General features: G+C 33.1%; 1 protein-coding gene across 1 annotated transcript; it reads left to right on the forward strand.

Annotated features, from left to right (window-relative positions):
* The first annotated feature begins 2,823 nt into the window (after positions 1-2,823).
* Positions 2,824-3,586, forward strand: LOC148203887 (uncharacterized). The gene is made up of 2 exons (XM_088106046.1): positions 2,824-3,054; positions 3,134-3,586. Exons 1-2 carry the CDS (start codon positions 2,824-2,826, stop codon positions 3,584-3,586), a joined length of 684 nt encoding a protein of 227 aa, XP_087962172.1.
* Positions 3,587-22,038: the final 18,452 nt, after the last annotated feature.

Consider the following 22,038-nt stretch of genomic DNA (forward strand, 5'->3'; position numbering starts at 1 on the left):
AATAATAATATAGTTTATAAATAATTAAAATTTAAAAAACATAAATTATACAAATAGAATTTAAAAAAAAATCAAAAAAGGGAAGTTGTGGGGAGTGGGCACGACTTCAATAGGTGAAGTCATGTACCCCCTACACGACTTCAATGGTTGAAGTCTTGTAGGGGGTACACGACTTCACCTATTAAAGTCGTGCCCACCCCCCCCCCCCCCCCCCCACAACTTCCCTTTTTTAATTTTTTTTTTAAATCCTATTTATATTATTTTGTACAATTTGAAAATTTTTGTTGTAAACTCTAATAAAATGCTTAAATATTGGATAATATTTTTACAATTCATAAAAATTGATTACATACATTTAATAATATTCATTAGAAATTTTTAAATGGTATTTATGGATGCATCAATATTATGTGGTACGTGACAAGAGATTGTACACATGCATTGTCCACATTTGCCTCTGACCACCAATAATGCTATTCAACTTTGGTCTTGAACTTTGCTATTCAACTTTCCTATTCATGTTCCTATTCATTTGCATGCCTACATTTAGTGCAGATTTTACCTTCAAAGTTACTACTATTCAATCACATGCCTCTCTTTTTTTTGCAGGTTTGAAGATTCTTTGAAGAACACTCATTACAACTTATATGAATTGTCATTTCCATGTCCTCATTCACGTGACTTTGAAGATTCTTGGGCATCAGTGCTTGAACTTAAATTGGTGGAGGGTGCATTTCATTTCTCCCACCGTGTTCTGACTTCCAATAGTCAAACCCCTTAACCATTGTCTTTGCTTTCATATCCCACTTCTCTACCCATTTCAATTGTGAGTTCCAATACCCAAAGTACTTCTCCTTTCTCATTGCTTTAATAACCCACTTTCACCCACAAAATTTAATATGGCTTCTGCCCGTCAACTTCCCGTTGATATGTCCCTTCTACGTCTACAAGATAAACACATTGTGAATTCTATTTGGGAAGGCAATGAACGAGTCATTTGCCCTCGAAGACATGCAATTTGGATAACAAAGCATGTCCACGAAATTGATAAAAGAATAAAGAATATTCTACAGGCAACAGGGTTTATCCATATTTTGCAAGCATCAAGTATGGAGATAAATCACCAACTAGTCACTACTTTGGTTGAGAGGTGGAGAGTCGAGACTCATACTTTCCACTTGCCTCTTGGTGAAAGTACGATTACATTGGAAGACGTTGTGATGGAGCCAAATTCCAGAGGAATCCAGTGGCCTGAAGCTCCCAGATCAGAGGTGTGGTAAGTGTGTTGGTGTGCAGCGGACTTGATGGAGTAAATGTTGATGGAGGTGTTTGAATGAAGCAAGGTAGAATGAGTGAAGCCTCTCAGCTCAGAAAGCCTTCATATAATGGAAGGAAGCTTGAGAGAAAATGAAGAAATTGCAAGCAATTTTGACTCAAGAGCAGAATGCAAGACTGGAATATATTTCTCAGCATTTGGGCATAGCTCTAAAGTAACTACAAAAGGAAGAGGTCTCCTATTTATAGGAAAATAAGAGCCTCAAATCTGAAATGAAATTCAATCCAAATGCAAATGAAAAAGGCGCCAATTTGCTTCACTCCAAACATGACTCAGCAGCACACGTGAACAGCACCAATTCTGAATTCTTTTTCCAACTCAGCAGTACACGTGAAAGCTGGCCTAGCTGAGTTTTTTTGATAGCTTTGCCAGCAAGCTTCTCCCTCCAAGTCTCCCTTTTCATGTGCTCAAATGCTATGCGGGCAGCTGCTTCCTCCAATTTTATTAATCCTACAAAACAAAGAAAAAATGTGCTTTTAATTATGGGAAGAAGGATTAATGTAAATTACCTTCCATAGAAGCAAAATAGTATATGGTCCTTCTTCCTCTTGAATCCTCTTTGCCATGGCTCTAGTAAGAGGTCCAATGTGCGTCTTAGATGGTCTTCCATCACGTTGCATTACAATTGGGGCTTCCTATTGAAGGACATGTGGTGACTGGCATCAATAGTGGTCCACTAACAGTTTTTTGTCATCAACTACTAGGAGATGTTCCTCCTGAGAATTGTGTAAGGGGCAACAGAATCAAGTTGTCATGGTTGAAGAATACTTTTCGCCAATTGCCTCATGATGCAACCGAACAAGTTATTGAACAATACGCTAGAGCGTACATGTTGATCATAATTGGTAGTGTCATCATGCCAGATACATCTGCAAGCATGGTGCATTTGATGTATCTTCCCCTATTGGCGGACCTGCAGAACGTTTCACAGTATAGCTGGAGATCTGCCACGCTTTCCTGCTTGTATCGTGCCCTTGATCATGGGACTAGGACTGACCAAGAGAACATCGGAGGGTGCATGATCTTGTTACAATGTTGGGCATGGGAAAGAATAACATGTCTTTCACCAGAATTACTTGATGTCACAGGACACGACATATCTTCTGGTGCAGTTTTTCCACTTGCGAAAAGATGGTGTCGCACAAAACAGTTAATATTCCAGGACACTACAACTGTCAAACAATTTCGTCAGAAAATAGACGACCTATCACCTAGACAGGTATTTTTCAACTGTGAACTTAATATTGTGTTATAAATTTTGTTAACATTTGATAGCTTAATTAGTAATACTTAAACCAAAAACTTCAATACTGCAGTTGGTATGGACACCGTACAAACGTGGTGAAATTTCTCAACTCATTCAAGTAGAAGTGCCCCCGACATGTCGGGCAGTTGTGCCTCTTATGTGTCTCTCTGTTGTAGAATACCAACAATCAGACCGTGTCATGCGACAATTTGGATTTCGACAAAATGTACCCCATCCAACAATGAATCTAGATGAGGAACATAAACAAGATATGAGAGGACGCGCTGATTGGAATTGGCATGAACACCATCACCGGTGGATTGCATTGTGGAATGACCGGCATAATCGTGTGTTCAATGGGATTCCTTTCCAGAAAAATGGTCACTTGCGAGATGAATCGGAGTATATGCAGTGGTATATAACTCATACCATCCGCTATATTGGTATAATAGAAGATTCAACCGACGAAGAGGTACTACAATATTCCCTCCATATAATATATGAAAGTGTTAATATGTTGTGTTCTTCACATCACACATTGTGTTTGGCAGTATGACATGGACCACGATGAACAGTTCCACCTGGCATCTCAATACCGTGCATCTTCTTCATATCATGATCCACAAAGGTCTGCCTCTGACCATGTCAACTATCAACATCCACCTCCAAATTCAAGGTTTCAACAAAACATCCCACCGACATCAACATTTCCTGGGGTTGAGACCTCTTATTTCGCCTTTCCACCATCAACACCGTTCAGTGGAGGTCCTTCCAATTATTTTGGAACCTCGACAATGACTCCACCATCTGCATACCCACAGGCTTCATCCTCACATAACGTGTATCGACCGACATATGATTTTCAAAACCTTCAACAGTGCAATGAAAGTCATCCCACGGATGAAGACCAACACACGCAGAGTCCCACACTAGAACAACAATCACAAAGGCGAGGCCAACGACAACGACGAAGACCACCGTGTGGGACTAGAGGATATAGATAGACTGCTTGCCTTCTTTATTTATAAATATGTAATTTGTTTATAATTTTAATTAATGAATAACATTTATATCATCATAAACTGTTATCCTCTGATGTTATTATTGCATTCAACTTTATATAGAAATGAATTTTAATAGATAGTGCATTCAATCAATTCTAAAGCAAACAATAAATCAAAATTCGTTCCTCCAAACACTGGTAATCGATTACGAAAACCCTGTAATCGATTACCAGAAATTTAATGTCAGGGGTCAAAAATTGGTGTAATCCATTACCCTGGAGGCTGATAATCGATTACAGGCTTCTGTAATCGATTACCAGATAACCACTGTAAGGACTTACAGGATTATTTGTACTATGCATGACCACACTTACTGGTAATCGATTACAGCGTTTTGGTAATCGATTACCAGAAACTTACTGTAAGGGCTGTACAGGAGTTGTTGTAATACATAACCAAATAGGCGAGTAATCGATTACAGGGTTTCTGTAATCGATTACCAGTGGGCTCTGGTAATCGATTACAGAAAACTCGTAATCGATTACCAGCCCAACCCTAGTCTATAAATTCAACTTTTTCTCTCTCCTCACGAACCCACACCACTCCCACTCCAGCAGCGGCGGCTCCCAGCGTCTTCCATCCTCTCCAAGGTCCAAAATCATCCTCTCTTCCACCATTTTCACTTCAAAACACCATATTTTCACTCCCCTTTCAATTTTGTTCAATTTGCACCGATTGGATTTTGAAATGGCGGAATCTTCAAAAAGGCAAAGAGTAAGGGGGTCATCTTCTACAGGTGGGGGACGTCGCCGCCGTCAACCTTCACCGGCAGAAAACTCACTGTCACCCTCACCACCACCGTCACCCACTGCTCAACACCAAAATCTTCAATTTTCAACTCCTGCACTAGCCCAAAGGTATTTCTCCCTATATAAAGACCGTCAAATCATTGAGCCAAAATATCTAGATGACGATTATTTTGAGAGCCATAGTTTTGAATTTTTTGGCATGCTCAAAAATTTGGGATTGAATGAATTTTGCTGCGATTTTGCTCCATATTATCCTGATTTGGTACGTGTGTTTTATAGTAACCTCAAATTTTCTGAAAATGGAACAATGAAAACTGAGGTCAACAATGTCCAAATTATTATCAAACCCAGCATTTTTGCTTCTATAGCCGATCTTCCCTCTGTTGGGTTGCCCTTTGAGGGGAAATTATTTGAGGATTGGGCCAATGAATACAATATAGACGTAGCCAGACAATTAATTTGTTTGCCACACAATCCCCCTACCAGTAGAATTCTAGCAGGGAATTTGACAGCTAAGGCTAGAGTATTACATTATACTATATGTCGTGTTTTGTTTCCACGTGTTTCTAACTTTGCACAGGCAACCGAGGAAGATCTTCTGATAATGTGGATTATAATGACGGCAAAGCAGATAAACTGGACCCATCTCATCCTACATAGGATGAAGAAGGCTTTGAGGCTAGGTGCTCCTTTACCATATCCAACTTTGGTCACCCGCATCCTGGAACATTTTGAAGTTCCACTGGAGGATGAAATATTTGTCCCATCTACTAGGCATTGGAATATCAGGAGGAGTCATACAATCATTTGGATTGACCCAAAATGCTGACAACAGATGGGTGCACAGAAATTCTCCTCCTCCACCTCAACCTCAAAATCAACCACCTCCTCAACTATAACTACCACTAGTTCGTCAACAACAAACTAGTAGATTTGATGATGTCATGAGGGGGATAAACGATCTCCGAACATTTGTTGGGGATAGCTTCAATACACTCAATGAAAGCATGAATGCAAGATTTGAACAATTGGAGCTGAACATGGGTGACCGCTTCGATACTATTGATGCTCGAGTTGAGCATGTGGAGCACGACATTGAGTATCTGCGTCGTCATTTTGGTCCACATGGTGGATCATCTTCCTAGATGCCTTTCAATTTGTACTGTCCTTTTCTTTTAATTTTAGCTTTTTCCTTATGTAATGCACTTTTAATTCAATAAAATACTACAAATTTCATTTCTCATTTCATCTTATGATTTTCTCTTATTTCTATTACATAAAATCATATACTATTCCTATACAAAACAATACATCACAATGTAATCAACAAAAATGCGTGCTTACACAAATTCATATCAATACACTTAATAAACTTCAAAATATGCACCACAATTACAATACAAAAGTTCAAAAACCAACCAAAAACACACTGGTAATCGATTACAACAACCTTGTAATCGCTTACCAGAATGAATCTTGCACCAAATACAACCTGGTAATCGATTACAGAAGTGTTGTAATCGATTACCAGAGCGTTTTTGGCATACTTATTTGAAATCGTGTAGGGTGGTCACGATTTCAACACTATGTAATCGATTACCATTACATTGTAATCGATTACGGTCATCAGAAGTCGTTTTTGGGGTGCACAACTTCAACACTGTACATATCAACAGTGTGAAGTCGTGCAGGGGGGCACGACTTCTTCAATTGAAGTCGTTTGGGCCCCCCACCACTTCCCCATTTTCGTAATTTTGGTTGAATTTGCCCATTTTGGTAATATTATAGGCAAATATGCCTAGTTTGGTGCAAAAACCTATAGTATAAGATCGTTTGCAAGTGTTGTTGCAGAGTCTATATACAAGTCACATCCACGTGTACACTCATCAATTTCAAACATAGTTTTTACTTGTTGGGTCGAGATTATTTAGGTCCGTAAATCTTCTAGGTTTGCAGGTTTGGGATCTTCTAGGTCCGAAGGCCAAGATGTTTGGAAAGAAATTTCGAGGTTCAAGTCAGCTCTATATAACAAGTAATAAATGTGGAAATAGTTGATGTCCATTCATTTATTCAAGGAATAAATGTTGTAATAGTTTATATGCCCATTCATTTATTGGGAATAGTGTCCCTTTTATACTATTTTAGTGTATCCTTATCTCAGTGGGCTTAGACTAAGTAGGTTAAACCTAGTCTAAATGCATTTAGGGTATTTTAATCTTTGGTACATCCCTTAATCATTTATTGACTAACTCTTATCTCGTTCTAGCGTGCTAATCAAGCTTATGTAGGAGTTTTAATACGATGTTGTTATGTGTTGATGTCATTATCTTGATTTTGTGTTGATAACATCATTTACGTTCTATGTTAAACATCATAATCTAGGTTATGTGTTGTTGATACTATCTAGATTTTGTGTTGACAGAGTCATAGAGGTTATATGTTAGCGACACCATCAATGTTTGGCGATATCATCTATGAAGTATATGAAAAATACTAGAAAGGGAGTTGAAGTGTTATTGGAAAATTTTTTCGCAACCGGTATGATATAGGACGTTCGTCGAGGATAAAAGATTTTACGTAAATTGTTTAAAAGCTCGACTTTGAAATTGATTTAAGCGAAGAGTTTTTTTCAACTATTATTCAATGATTAAGAGATATTCATTGCATTGTTTGAATAAAACTTCCTCTTCAATGAAAAGTCGTTTAATATAGGAAGCTCTTATGTTAGAAATGAAAATATAACTATGGGTTTTGTAAGAGAAGCATTGAGAGAGAATAGAACAATAAGTGTAAAAATATTTTTATATTGGTTCACTTTAATTCAGCTACGTCCAGTTTCCTCCAACCATAGAGGGTTCCACTGTAATCTTCAACAATATTACAACTAAACACCACTCTTGGTATCCCTAGACAATCCTAGGATCTACTTGATATGTTGCCTATGAGTTTCATGCACTTCTAATGGTGTAGTATTCTTCACCACTCCTGATATCCCAAGACGCTCCTGTTATCAACCTGATACATCATCTAGTTGAGTTTCACTCACTCATGTTCCCACTAGACAATCCTGGTATCAACCTGATACGCTACCTAGTAATCCTTAACTTATTTGAGTTACTCAACAAGTGTTTGAATTCTCTTCAGAATATGTAATCAATCTAATTGCTTGCAAGTCGTTAGACGATTACTCTTGTAGAGAGAAAATATGTTCAATACAATTCAGTCTACAGACTCATTAGGTGTTTTTCTCTTTTTTCTCTCTACTTGCAAATAGTAAGCTTATATTACAATGAAGCTTGAGAGTGTTTCTCGACTTGAGCTTTTTCTTCTTAGATATTCTTTTTGAGTTCATGAGCTCTTCTATGCTTTTCTCTTGACGATATTTGTCTCTCTCTTATCACTTTTGTTCTTTTTGAACATTGAGCATTTAATGACATTTAATGCTTGCTTAGAACAACAAAGTGTTTTTTACGTTTTCTACCATTCAGGTAGCATTTTATCATTTAAGCTTTTTACTAAGTTATCAAGCATTGATTAAAGACTTCATTGTTGGATGAAGTGGATCGTTTAGCTCATGGTATCTAGCCTATTGTAAACGTTTTTAAGATTTCGCTTTCTTTAGCAAGCGCATTTAGCGAGTTGTCCTCTACAAGTTTTTGGAATATTAGTTGACACTTTCAAAGGGCTTACCATAAACATTGTCTCGACACTTTTACATTCTTATCCATTTAAGAGTTTGACTTATTATCATTTGGTACAGTATAACTTATGCGTTTAACAAGACTCTCAATGACGCTTTAACTTAGGAAATAGTTTAGTGTTGCGTTTAGTTTATGCCTAACTATTTTTCTAAGACTTTCCTAGGTTACTAGATTTTCAAAGTATTTAACTTATCACCGATGTTTCAGTTATTATGATATTTTAGTTATAACTTATTCATATACTCATTCATTTAATGTTTTTTTGCTAAACTTCAAAACATATGTGAGCATTTAGACATTTTAGTCTTATAGATGATTTTGTCTTAACAATCTAGGTTTTGTGCTAGCAACACCATTTAGGATATGTGTTGGCAACATCATCTAGGTTTTGTTTTGGCTACACTATCTAGGTTTTGTATTATACACTAACACCCTAGGCTTGAGGTTTTAATTCGAAATTCTTGTATTTGTAGAGAAAATTTTCATTTCTTAGTTCTTGGGATGCATTGGTATAACACCCATGTCCTAGGAAGATAAAGACGAGGGGATTCGTTGCAACGATTGAATAAAACTCACTCTTCAATGAAAAGTCGTTTAATATAGGAAGCTCTTATGTTAGAAATGAAAATACAATTGTTGGTTTTGTAAGAGAAGCATTGAGAGAGAATAGAACAATAAGTGCACAAATATTTTTATATTGATTCACTCCAATTGAGTTACGTCCAGTCTTCTCTAACCTTAGAATGTTCCAATATAATCTTCAACAAGATCACAACTAAGTATTCTCACAACTCCTAGTATCCGTAGACAATTTTGGTGTCAACTTGATATGTTGCCTATGAGTTTCACCCACTCCTAATTGTGTAGTATTATTCACCACTTCTAGTATCCTTAGATGCTCTAGTATCCCTAGACACTCCTAGTATCAACTTGATACATCGTCTAGTTGACTTTCACGCACTCTTGGTTTCCACTAGACAATCCTGATATTAATTTGATACGCTGCTCAATAATCCTTAACTCACCTAAGTTAATCAACAAGTGTTTGAATTCTCTTCAGAATGTGTAATCAATTCGATTGCTTACAAGTCGTTTGACTATTACTCTCACAAAGAGGATATATGTTCAATACAATCCACTCTACAGACTCACTAGGTGTTTTTCTCTCTTTTCTCTCTACATACAAATAGTAAAGCTTATATTACAATTAAGCTTGAGAGTGTTTCTCGACTTGCACTTTTTCTTCTTAGATATTCTCTTTGAGTTCATGAGCTCTTATGTGATTTTCTCTCGACGATATTTGTCTTTCCCTTTGTATGTTTCTCTCTTTGTAGGTTATTATCTTTGTATGATAATCTCTTGATTCTTTTTTCGAATCATCTTCTATTTAAAGGCTTATCAAAAGATATTTGATTGAGTTTTTGCCTTGATTCTTTTGTCTTCTTAGTCTTGTCATGTGAAGCAATCGTTGGTTAAAATTAAGTTGTCAAAGCATGCTTGATTTTTCAGTACTTTGCAGAGGTAGGTTATACGATTTATCTAGCGTGACTTTTGATGGATAGAAAATTATGTGAATGTCATCTTTGTTTCTAACGTCCACATTTGATATGTATTAGATGGAGTAAGTGGATGCATGTAGTAGGTTATCAGCACAAAGTAGAGTAGATATGCATGCAGCAAATATGTCTTTTCTCTTATCACTTTTGTTGTTTTTGAACGTTGAGCATTTAATGACATTTAATTCTTGTTTAGAACAACAAATTACTTTTTTACATTTTCTAGCATTCGGGTAGCATTTTATCATTTAAGCCTTTTACTAAGATACCAAGCATTGATTGAAGACTTTGTCGTTGGATGAAGTGGAAGGTTTAGCTCATGGTATCATCTAACCTATTTTAAATGCTTTTAAGATTCTGCTTTCTTCAACAAGCGTGTTTAACGAGTTGTCTTCTACAAGTTTTTGGAATATTAGTTTAGACTTTCAAAGGGCTTCCCAAAAACATTGTTTCAACACTTTTACATTCTTATCTATTTAAGAGTTTAACTGATTACCGTCTAGTACAGTATAGCTTCTGCATTTAGCAAGACTCTCAATGACGCTTTAACTTAGGGAATAGTTTAATGTTATGTCTAGTTTATGCCTAAGTTTTTTTCTAAGATTTTCCTAGGTTACTAGATTTTCAAAGTATTTAATTTATCACGTATGTTTCAGCTATTCCAATATTTTATTTATAACCTATTCATATGTTCATTTCGTTTAATGTTGTTTTGTTAAACTTCAAAAGATATGTGAGTGTTTAAACATTTTATTCTTATAGACAATTTTGTATTAATAATCTAGGTTTTGTGCTAGCAACACCATTTAGGATATGTGTTGGCAACACCATTTAGGATATGGTTTGGCGACACCATTTAGGTTCTATGTTGGCTACACTATCTAGGTTTTATATTATACACTAACACCCTAGGCTCGAGGTTTTAATCTGAAAGTCTTGTATTTGTATAGCAAAATTTCATTTCTTAGTTCTTGGGATGCATTGGTATAGTGGCACTCACGTCCTAAGGACGATACAGACAAGGGGACTTAGATACACAAGTAGGGGGTTCAAGCTTAAAGCTCTAAAGAGGGGAATCATTTAGGATGACACATCAATTGTCGAAAGCTATCTCCATTGAGATGTTTCTTGAGAGGGATCATCAAGTGAAACGTTGTTAACTGAGATTGAGAAGTTAAAAGTTATCTCGGTGGGGATCACAAAATGACTTTTCCTTGGTCGAGATGTTTATCAAAAGGGATCATTAAGTGAAACGTCATGGATCGAGATTGAAATCTCAAAAGTTGTGTTAGTAGAGATCATATGATGACTCTTCCTTGGCTAAGATGTTTCTTGGGAGGGATCACCAAGTGCAACGTCCTTGACCAAGATTGAGAAATCGAAAGTCATCTCGGTAAGGATCATAGGATGACTCTTCCTTGGCCGAGATGTTTCTTAAGAGGGATCATCAAGTAAATCATATTTGACCAAGATTGAGAAGCCAAAAGCTACCTTGGTAGGGATTACATACGACTTTTCCTTGGCCAAGATGTTTCTCGGGGGATCATCAAATAAAACGTCTCGGATCAAGATGGAGAAGTCAAAAGTTGTCCCGATAGGGATCACAAGATGACTCTTTATTCTATTTTAGTGTTATGTTACAATTTAAATAGTGAATTTCTTAGTTCATTGTCACTTTTAGAAATTAATTTTGTTATTAGCTTTCTTTTATTGTTTTAAACTTGTTTAGATAAATATTTTGTTGTTTTTAATTGAGTTTTACATATTTTCATGATTATTTCCTTACTTATTTTAGTTCTTGATTATGGATAGTTTTTTAGTTCTAATTTTATTTGATAGTTTCTAGAAAAATTTTACAATTTCTTTCAATAAAGTTGAATAGTTTTTAGATGAAAAGTCAGTTTTGAACCATATTTGATAGATTTTAACTAATGTGAGATTTTGAGCTTTAGTTTATTTCATTTTGTGGTGCATTCATGTTTGTTTAAATTTTAAAACTTGCATTGTTTCTCTTCAAACTAATTATTGGATTTTCACTCTTGGTATGGTATTAGGCCATGTTTGTTTTTAGCCACCTAGTCAAATGAAGTCTACCTTGAACATAGTTTCTTTCCATCTGGATTTTGAGTCTGATTTACCCCTTCTTTGTTGATTTTGAGCTCAAATAAAGCCTTAGACTGGAAAAACCATGGAAATACCCAATCTTAGAGCTGTGAGATGATTTAGGCAATGCTTAGGGAAATTGTGAAATTCAAGTGTGGAGGAGGTTTGAATCAAAAAGAAATTAGCAAAAGCTAAGCTATGTGAAGAAAATTTGTGGGGTATGTTGTATCTGGGAAAGAAAAGAGAATATAAAAAGAAAGAAAAGTAGAAAATAAAACATAAAAGAAGGAAAAGAGTGATGAGTTAAAGTGGTGAAAGCTGATGTTTTGTTGTTTGTTAAGCTATACTTGAGTTTCTTATTTCCATCTAGGTCTATCTTACTTCTCTTTGATTTCAACCTTGATTTTTTTTTCTTTTTTTACCTCAAATGCACCTTGGCCACATTATAATCCGTCACAAACAGAATCACGACAGGAGAACTACAAAAATCTCTATAAACATTGATTTTTAAGACAAATATAAGATAAAAATAATATTTTTAAAATTTTTATTTGGACTCGACAAATATTAACTTTGCTTGTACCTCAAGATTACATAGCTCTTTAAAACACTAATTAAGGAACTTGATTTTTTATTTTAAAATTTTAATATTTTTCAATTATCAAATAAATTCAAAATTGACATAATAATTAATAATTTTTAAAAATATTATAAAAACTTTAATCTCAAATATATGTGAGACTTAACATGACAATCGATTTTTATTTAAAATTTTTAATTGAATGAAAATTTTAATTATCAAACAAATTTGAAACTTACCTAACAATAAAAAGTTTTAAATTTTAAATAAATGAAAATTATAATTACTAAGTAAGTCCATAATCTAACATAATAACTAATACTCTCCAATATAATTATAAAACTTTGTAATTGGCAATTTAATTAAAAAATGTCTATATGAAAACATGAAGTGAAAAATAGTAAAATTATCATAAGTATTGAAACAAAGTTTTAAAATGAAAGAAACCTAGCCCAAAGTTTTGTAAGTGCAAACAAAATGCAAATAGCAGATTAAGGGTAGTGTAAACAAGGAGGGATGTGCAGAGTAAAGTGAGGAGTGAGGACAGCAATTTAGCTTCAAATAAATTAAGGGAGAACATAGTAGAAAAAGGGGTTCAAAAAGAGAACTGAAATGGATAAAATATATATCAAGTTTCTGATTATTTTTCATTTACCCTTATTTATTATTATTTTTACCCGTTCTTTATTTTCATTTTATATGTTTTTTTAATTATTATTTTACTAATTATTTTTTTAACATTTTAAAGAAATCTAGAAACATAGGCCCTTGCTGCCTCATCTGTTGCCACCACTAGCCTATAAGGTATATAGATAATTAGAAATATATGCTAATAGACATAAAGAGGCAATCGAACATCCACACTTTTGTTATTGAATAATGAAAAGCAACAGGTTATATAAAACTATTTTACTGGAAAAAAAATTGTATCGAATCACGTTTACATGACTAGGACGTGATCTCTAAAATCTAAGAAAAAAAGACTTATTTTCTCTAATGTAACTGTAAAACAGAAATAAAGAAATAGAATAGAATTTTAAATCAAAACACCTAGCATTCCCTCCCTTAAACCAATGTATCTATACTAGTTTCTCCAAGCATGACTCGAAGTCTCTCAAATTGCTCCCATTTTAATAGTTTTATCATGATATTTACTAGGTGATCCTATAAACTACAAAAACTCAACTTGATTACACCATCATTCACCAAATTTCAAAGAAAATGAAACATTACGTCAACGTGGTTTCTTTTCCATAAAACACGAGATGTTTGGACAAGTGTACAATAGATTTGTTATCACACATCATCACAACTCTATAATTGATCTCTTCTCTAACTCCAATTTTCTTCAATAAGTCTTCAAGCTAAACACATTGACAAATACACAAGGCTGCTGTTATATATTCTTCCTTAGTGGTAGACAGAGCAACCACAAGTTATTTTTTGAAGCCCATAAAACTGCTCTTATCCTCATCATAAAAACATATTCAGATGTACTTTTTTTATCATCCAAATCACTAGCATAATCATTATTTGTAAAGGCTAGTAATGTTAAAGTAATAGCTCCTTTCTTGTACCAAAGTCCCAAATTAGTTGTGTCTTTTACATATCATAAGATTCTCTTTGTTGCAAGCTAATGTGCCATGGTGGGATTTTTCATAAATCTACTTATTAAGCTCATTGTGTTCATCAGATCTTGCCTAATAATGATTAGATACATTAAGCTTCCATTTAACTGCTTAAATAACATTTCATCGACTTTCCCTTCACCTTGGCCTTCAGATAGTCTTGTTGTTGGTAGCATTGGATTCTTCACAACATTGTTATCCCACATTCCAAATCTTGATAACACTTCTTATGCATATCTTCTTTGACAAATAAATATGCTAGATCAGACATATCAAAATGTAACACCATTGCATCATACATGATTTTATCATTTCTAGTCAATATTAGGTCATCAACATAAAGGCTGACAATTAATATTTTACCTCCGTGGGATTTGGTGAACAATGTGTGTTCACTTGGATATTTTTCAAACTCTTGTGTAAAATAGGCTTCAATTTTATTATATCAGGCTTGTACTGCATATTTTAGGCCATATAATGTTTTTTTGTCGATAAACTTTCTTTACTTGTCCTTTTTTCTTTATAAATTCCTTAGGTTGAGAGACAAAAACCTCTTCCTTAAGTTCTCCATGAAGAAATGCACCCTCATCAAGTTGAAATACCTCCTAGTTGTAGTGAGCAGTTGTAGCCAACATTATTTGTATAATATCAAGTCTTGCTACCAGAGCAAAGATCTCAATGTAATAAACTCCTTTCCTTTATGAATACCATTTTTCCATGAGCCTTGCCTTGTATTTTCCTACCTACCCATCTGCATGCAATTTAGTTTTAAACACCCATTTAACTTCAATTGGTTTGATGCCTTCTGGTAGTACAGTGAGTTCTTGGGTGTGGTTTCTTTCAATTGAATGAATCTCTTTCATCATTGTTTCTCTCCAGTTTTTACTCATCACAGCTTCTTCAAATGAGACTGGATCATGTTTAGTCATCATTAACATTACATTCAAATTTTCTTCTTCGGATAAACCTTCTCTAGTTTCATAATCTAGCATCCATCTTGATGCTCTTGTAGTTCACTCATCCCTCCCTTGAGGAAATTCAGATGACACGTTGTCCAAATTGATTGGATCATTATCACAAGCACATTCAAATCCATCATCATCAACACCTGGATTTTTGTCTCTATAACTTCACCTTCGTCTTCAAAAAATAACTCATTGATGTTTTTTATCTCAGCATTACTCCAATCCCAACATTTTTCTTCTTCAAACATCATATCTCTGCTGATAATGAGTATTTTTGAAGTAGTATCATTCAATCTCCATGCCTTGGATTAATCATCAACTCTTAGGAAAATGCATTTTCTGCTTGTATCATCTAGCTTAGTTCGCTTCTGATCTGCTATATGCACATGTGCTAAGCATCCAAAAGTTCTAAAATTCTCCACCATTGGTTTTATACCACTCCAAGCTTCTTCAAGAGTCTTGTTCTGTATTGTTGTTGGTGGTGGATTTTGATGTGCAAGCATCATCTCACAACTTCTGGCCAGAATACTTTGGGTACCTACTTCTCACTTAGCATGGACCAAACAACATTCATCATTTTTATGTTCCTTCTTTCAGTCATACAATTTTGCTAAGGAGTGTAGCAGATGGTCAGCTACTTGCTAATGTCTTGATTTGATAGAATTCTTTTGAAAGAATTTTTCCTCCTCTGCTTGTTTGGATACAAGTGATGAATGTTCTTATCTCCTTCTCAACATGTACTTTGAACTTCTTGAACACTAAAAGGGCTTTTTTATTTTTCATGTAAAAAATATACCCAAGTTTTGTTAGCAAAGTCATCACTAAAACTAAAGAAATATATCTTACCATTGTTCGAAGTTGGTTGGACAAAACCACACATATCTGAATGTATCAGTTGAAGTGGTTGAGATGCTTCCCATGGACTTTTTCTTGGAATAGGCCTTCTGGATTACTTCCTGGTCAAAAATGTATTGCATGGCTTTTATGAATACTCCAACACTAGTAAGTCGATTACCATCTCCTTTCAAGCCAACATTTTTAGGGCCTTGTAGTTAAGATTTTCGAAGCAATAGAGCCATATATAAGATTCCTTTGGTGAGACAGTTTCTATTTTAAACCATTCAATGTTAAGAAAATATCGTCTAAGCAAACTTTGTTTTGAAGTTTAACAGTACATTTAAACGAAATAGTGTTTAATCATATAGGATAAAAGATAAAAAAAAAAAACTTTAAATGTTACACCTTAAGTATCCTAAACCATATAAAAATGTCTACCTAGAATAGCGTCTAATGTATGTTTGACCATCTAGGATAAGCGTTAAACGCTATACATAATCATAAAATAGCATCTACTATAAATATCGTACAAGAAAAGACTGACAACGTTAAATGCTATAAATTGAAATGACATAAATGACTTAATGTTACTCAAACAGATTGCGCTATATGATAGTACGCAAATTATGCTTAAACGCATAAGATCGCCTAACACTTCAAATCATGTACTTTCTAACACTTCTTTGTCCATTATGTTGTGCTCTCTTTTTTTGTACACATTTCCACCTTTATCAAAAAACCTGCTTAGAATCAAAACAACATTAAGAGATAAGAAGATATTCAAGGAATATTTTATACATACTTTCTACCTGTTTTTCCATACACACAGCACAGGTGCTCTACCAAGACACAACATAACCTGTGACTCTACCTTAAAGGCTACATCCCTAGAAGAAAGTCAAAAACTCTTGACTAACAAATCTTTTTCGAAGATATCTATATAAATAGGACTACGTGAAGAAAACAAGAAACACATTATTGCAATATGCTTACGTTGCTTCTCTCTAAGATTTTTCCCTTAAGACTTATCTTTGAAAAGTTCTTTTATAAGTTTTCAGCATAAAAATGAAGTGTGTTTTACTAGTTTTGTTTTAAAAAGTTTTCCATTCAACACTCATTTATAAACTTAAGTGTTTAACTATTGTTGCAAATCGTTTAACCCTTGCAAAGTAAAATTAAATACTATTTGCGAAAATTTTTAAAACATTATCCAGCCCCCTCCTTTTCCTTTTTAATGTTTTCATGTGTTTCAGTTGGTATTAGTGTTAACCTTAAGGGTTAGTTCTTAACCAGACATGACGAAAGATCTTGCCCGCAATGAAAAATGAAGGTTACGTTGTTAACCGCCCTCATTTATTTAAGGGGGAGAAGTTTGATTATTGGAAACAAAGAATAATTGCATTCTTTGAATCTTGTCATATCGACATGTAGGATGTAGTTGAGAATGGAAACTACATATATCTCTAAATGAAAAGTATGAGTTGCTCGCTAAAGGAAGATGGTCAAACGACCAAAAACAAAGGTACCATCTTAACTCTAAAGCATGTAATTCTCTAATGTGTGCTTTATCTGAAGAGGAGTATAGGAAAGTCCACGCCTTCAAAGGAACCAAAGAAATGTTGGACACCTTAGTCATCACATATGAAGGATCGAGTAAAGTCAAGAGGAATAAGATAAGTTTGCTAACCAAACAGTACGAGTGTTCTCAATGTTGGACAATAAGAACAAACAAGTCATGTTCAAAAAAGTTAAAACAATAAAAAAGGAGCTAGGATCTCTAGGTAAGATTTATGATAACTTTGATAATATTGACAAAATTTTGTGCAGCCTCCCCAAACAATGGAGACCGCGAGTTACTCAAAACTTAAAAGAACATTGATGGGTTGAGCTTAGAAGAACCTGTTGGGATCCTGAAGGTCCACGAACTTGAGCTCCAACAGGATGTGATGTTGAGAAAAGACAAAGGCCTTATTCTTAGGACACCAGAAATCAAATGTATCACGACATAAATATGTATTACGTTATTATGATAAATTTGTAATGTCCTTTTGACATACACTAATATGGCAACAAGAATCCATCTTGTTAAACTCTTCAACTATTTAAGAACTCACTTCACAACTTCAATGAAATTTTCTTGGATTAGTCATATAATGACTAACAACATTCCCTAAATGTGCAATATTTAGTTTAATACATATCATGACACACATCAAACTTTCAACTGAATTAAAGTAAGACACTCAACATGAACTCCTCTTCTTTTTGTTTATGATTGACAACTTAAAATGAGTATTAAAAGGTATATTAACTACTTTTACATTTAATATTATAGATTTTCTTAGAACTTTCTCAATATGACTATTTTAAGATAAAAATAATATTTCATACCAAGAATTCTTCTTGTCATACCTAAGTCTTTCATCTCAAATTCTCCACTTCATGAATGAAATTACATTCATGCATCTCCATGGTATATAATTGCTTCTTTAAGTAGAGATGATTATGTAAAAATTAAGTAATATATCGACTTTCAAGTCTCACCCAAAACTTCATCATCTACACAATGTTTGTTTTTGTGTTAATATTATTCAAGCATATGGATCTCTGACCATCCCTAGTGTTTACTTTACTTTATTTAAAAGATTTGTAGGAGAGTAATTGCGAGATGGGTATAGATTTAAATCCCAACAAATTGAAGAGATTTGTGGTTATTTACGAACACGAAACTTAATATTACCAAATTGTCCATGGCCTTTGTTTTAAATCACACCAAATAACTCTTGCATAATGTTGTTATTTAAAGTTGTGCGATGTGTTAGCTGGTGTGGTAGTTGATGATGGTTGTTAACGTTAGATAGTTATGTTATAGTTATAGGGGAAACTGTATGATAATTAGTTGTGTGGAGATGCTTGTTGAGGATGTAGAATGGCATTTAATTCCAATAATAATAATAATAATAGTAATAGTAATATTAATAATAAGAGTTATATATATATATATATGTTAATTTTAAACATTTAGATTTTATTTAAAATTGGTTTTAAGTAAATGTATTTTATTTTCTATTAAATTTAACCATAAGAATAAAAGTATGAATTTACATTTTAATTTATTAAAATATTTTTTATCAATCAAATCATTCACACAATCTCGTAAACTTTACCTTCAAACCTCTTCACTCTGGCATCTAAATCCCTTAAAACAAATAACACAAACTTCATATTCAAATCCATCAACTAACCCTCCCTAAAATTTATCAACTCAAATTCATTAACTTACACACCCTCAAATCCATCTTTAAAATCAAACAAAACTGCAATAATAAAAATGTTACTTCACTATCGCATTATATTCGCATTATATTATATGTAAGTTCAACTAACAACTTTCTTTCTCTCTTTTTCCCATGTTATTTTACATATATGATATTTCTTAATTATGAATAGAAAATATTTTATATAGAAATATAACTATAAAAAATAATTAACTCCAAAAAATTCTCCAAGAACAAATATACAAGGAACAATTCTCAATATTTATATCGAAAGAAAGTGTTATTTTCTGTATAAAATATTAATTTTATGTACCTATACCAAAATATTTTTTGTCAACACCACATTTTCTTCTCCATGATATTGATATATTTATTTATTTTTATTTGTTGTTACTTTATTCTAATTTATTCGATTGTCAAAATCAATATCTTTTGAGACTGGTCCAATAATTGTTTCATTTCCCCCCTTAATTAATATCATTTTAATTAGGCTTGTATACAAGTCTAAAATGCTTTTTATTCGGCTTTTTTAATTGAACATTTAATTGGACTGACTTGGGCCTATAAACCTAGAAAAAAAAATGCTAATACAGGGAGAGTTGCTCCCTCCACCACCCTTAATGCTCCCTCCACCTTCTCAATTTTTATTTTATTCCAAAATTACTCTTTTTTTACATTTACTATTTACTATTTTCCCTTTTAACTTTTTGATGTTAAAACCCTAATCCATTTTCCACTTCTCATTTTCACTTCATTAAGCAGCAATACTCTCACACCCCCTCCCCCTCCCTTTCGTTCTCTCTTTCTCTGCAACCCCCCACCCACACACTTTCCTTTTCTTTCTTTCTCTCACTTTCTCTCTTTCAGTGCACCTCCACCCTCCACTCTCCTTTTCGTTATTTCTCTAAAGGCCCGCCCACACTCTCCCTTTCTCTCATTCTCGTTGAAGGGTTGAAATGTGTGTCAGGGATGAAAGCATATATAAGAATGCATTAATTGAATTGTTGAGAATTTAAACACTAATAAGGTTAATTGTGTTGTACATACAATGTGTTTGTAGTAAACATATATGGGTATTGAATTTGTGAATTAGTAGGTGTGTGTTCCTTGTGTGGGGCCATGGATGTTCGATAAAGAAAAGACTTGATTTACGTGTGCTTGTTAGGAAGAAAATCTATGGTTGTATTTAGTTAAGGAGAAGAGCATGGGTTTTTACTATGCAGTGGAAAGAGTAAGTAGGATGAATGTTAATGTGGATCCCGTGGAAAGAAAACGGGAAAAATTGAATGGATCTAGACATCTGTTGACGGATGTGGGGTGGGATGTGGGGGTGTGTTGGAATGTTGGTGAAAATTAATCCTAGTAACTAAATATTACTGAAAGGAAAAAGAAGAATGAAAAAGGTGGAGAAAGTAGTTTGTGATACTGCAGGGAGCAATTATCTAATACAAGTCTCTGATCATTTCAATTTGGTTTTTCCAAAAAAAAAAATAATTTATATCATGCCTTTTCAAACTAAATTGCCTTAGCTCATTTTTCAAAATGTACGAAATCAAACAAAGAAAATGCCAAAGCTAAAAATTAGAAAAATTTTGTGTAAAAATACATTAGAAAATTAATAAAGAACAAAAAAAATATTAAATAAACATTAAAAAAAGACATAAATATGATAAAACTACAAAAAGAAAAAACAAATGACAGCCTCTTTTGAATTTTCTCATCTATCCACTTAATGAATTTTGTTTAAAGTTATCAAAATGAGTTTTAATATCTGAATGACTTATTATAATTTTTAAATTGAATTTGACAGGAAAAATCGTTTTTATTAAAAAGTTTATTAAATTAAATCTGACTCATTTAATTTATGTGATAAATGAATTCAAATTAAGTTGAAAAGATTGACTCATAATTCATCAATAACAATTATTATTATTGTTATTATTATTTTTCATAATTTTTTATTATAATTATTATTAATTTTAATTATATACTTTTATAATTTTCATTTTTAAATAAAATACAATATAATAATATTTGAATAGTTTGAATGTTTAACATTTTTTAATTATATAAATTGTCACTTTAATTCTTAACTATGACTTTTATAATAATAATAATAATATTTGATAAAATAAATAAATAATTTTCTTTCATTATTATAAATAGATGTGTCAAATCAATTTATTTTGTATTCCAATATATATTAAAATGATAAAATACTCGTAAACTAAGATCGAATCACTTTGAAATCTCTTTTAGTTTTGTCCAAAACACCACAACAACTTGTACAGCACATAGGAGTATGAGATTCCATTGGATGATAAAAACCCAGTGAGAAAAGGAAGAGGCAATAAACAGTGCATTAAAAGAAACATTGAACAAAGCTTTTAATTGAGCAAAAGTAATGGATAAATGATTTTCATTTTTTAATGAATAGAATCATCTAAAAACCTAACGGGAGCAATGTGGCGTCCTTATTTTATGGATAGAAGAGAGATGGGTGACACTGTTCACACGAATGCCCAAAAATGTGAGGGTAAAGGTCGAAGGAATGATGATAAGATATGGCATTAAAATAAACGATGAAGAACTTTTATCTACAAACTATTCAATAAAGATGGTAAAATGGGTTAGTTTAGTCAGACTTTTACGACTCATCTTTGGTCCTTTAAAACTGTGTAAGATTGGTTTGTCACCAAAAAAACGGATTAGAAATTCCGTTTCATCATACTAATTATTAAGTTTTTTTCATTTATTTTTAAAATTTATTTGAATATATATTTGTAAATAAATATTTTAAACATATTTAATCCAATAGATATTTTTAAAATTTTTAATTGATTAATTAATATTTTTAATTGAATAAATTAAAATACTAAGTATATATATAATAAATTATTCTATTATAATTAATCATTGCAACTTGATTGGTATTGATGATTTAAATTATATAATATTGTAGGTTTACATATTTACACAAATATAGTATAAAAAT

Source organism: Vigna umbellata, chromosome 2 (assembly GCF_029865625.1).
Source record: "Vigna umbellata cultivar VRB3 chromosome 2, Vumbellata_1.0, whole genome shotgun sequence".
NCBI classification, from domain to species: domain Eukaryota; kingdom Viridiplantae; phylum Streptophyta; class Magnoliopsida; order Fabales; family Fabaceae; genus Vigna; species Vigna umbellata.

Coding starts and splice junctions, on each gene's coding strand:
- LOC148203887 (XM_088106046.1), top strand. CDS start 2,824: ATGAATCTAGATGAGGAACATAAACAAGATATGAGAGGACGCGCTGAT. Junction 3,055..3,133: donor AAGATTCAACCGACGAAGAG/GTACTACAATAT, acceptor TGTGTTTGGCAG/TATGACATGGACCACGATGA.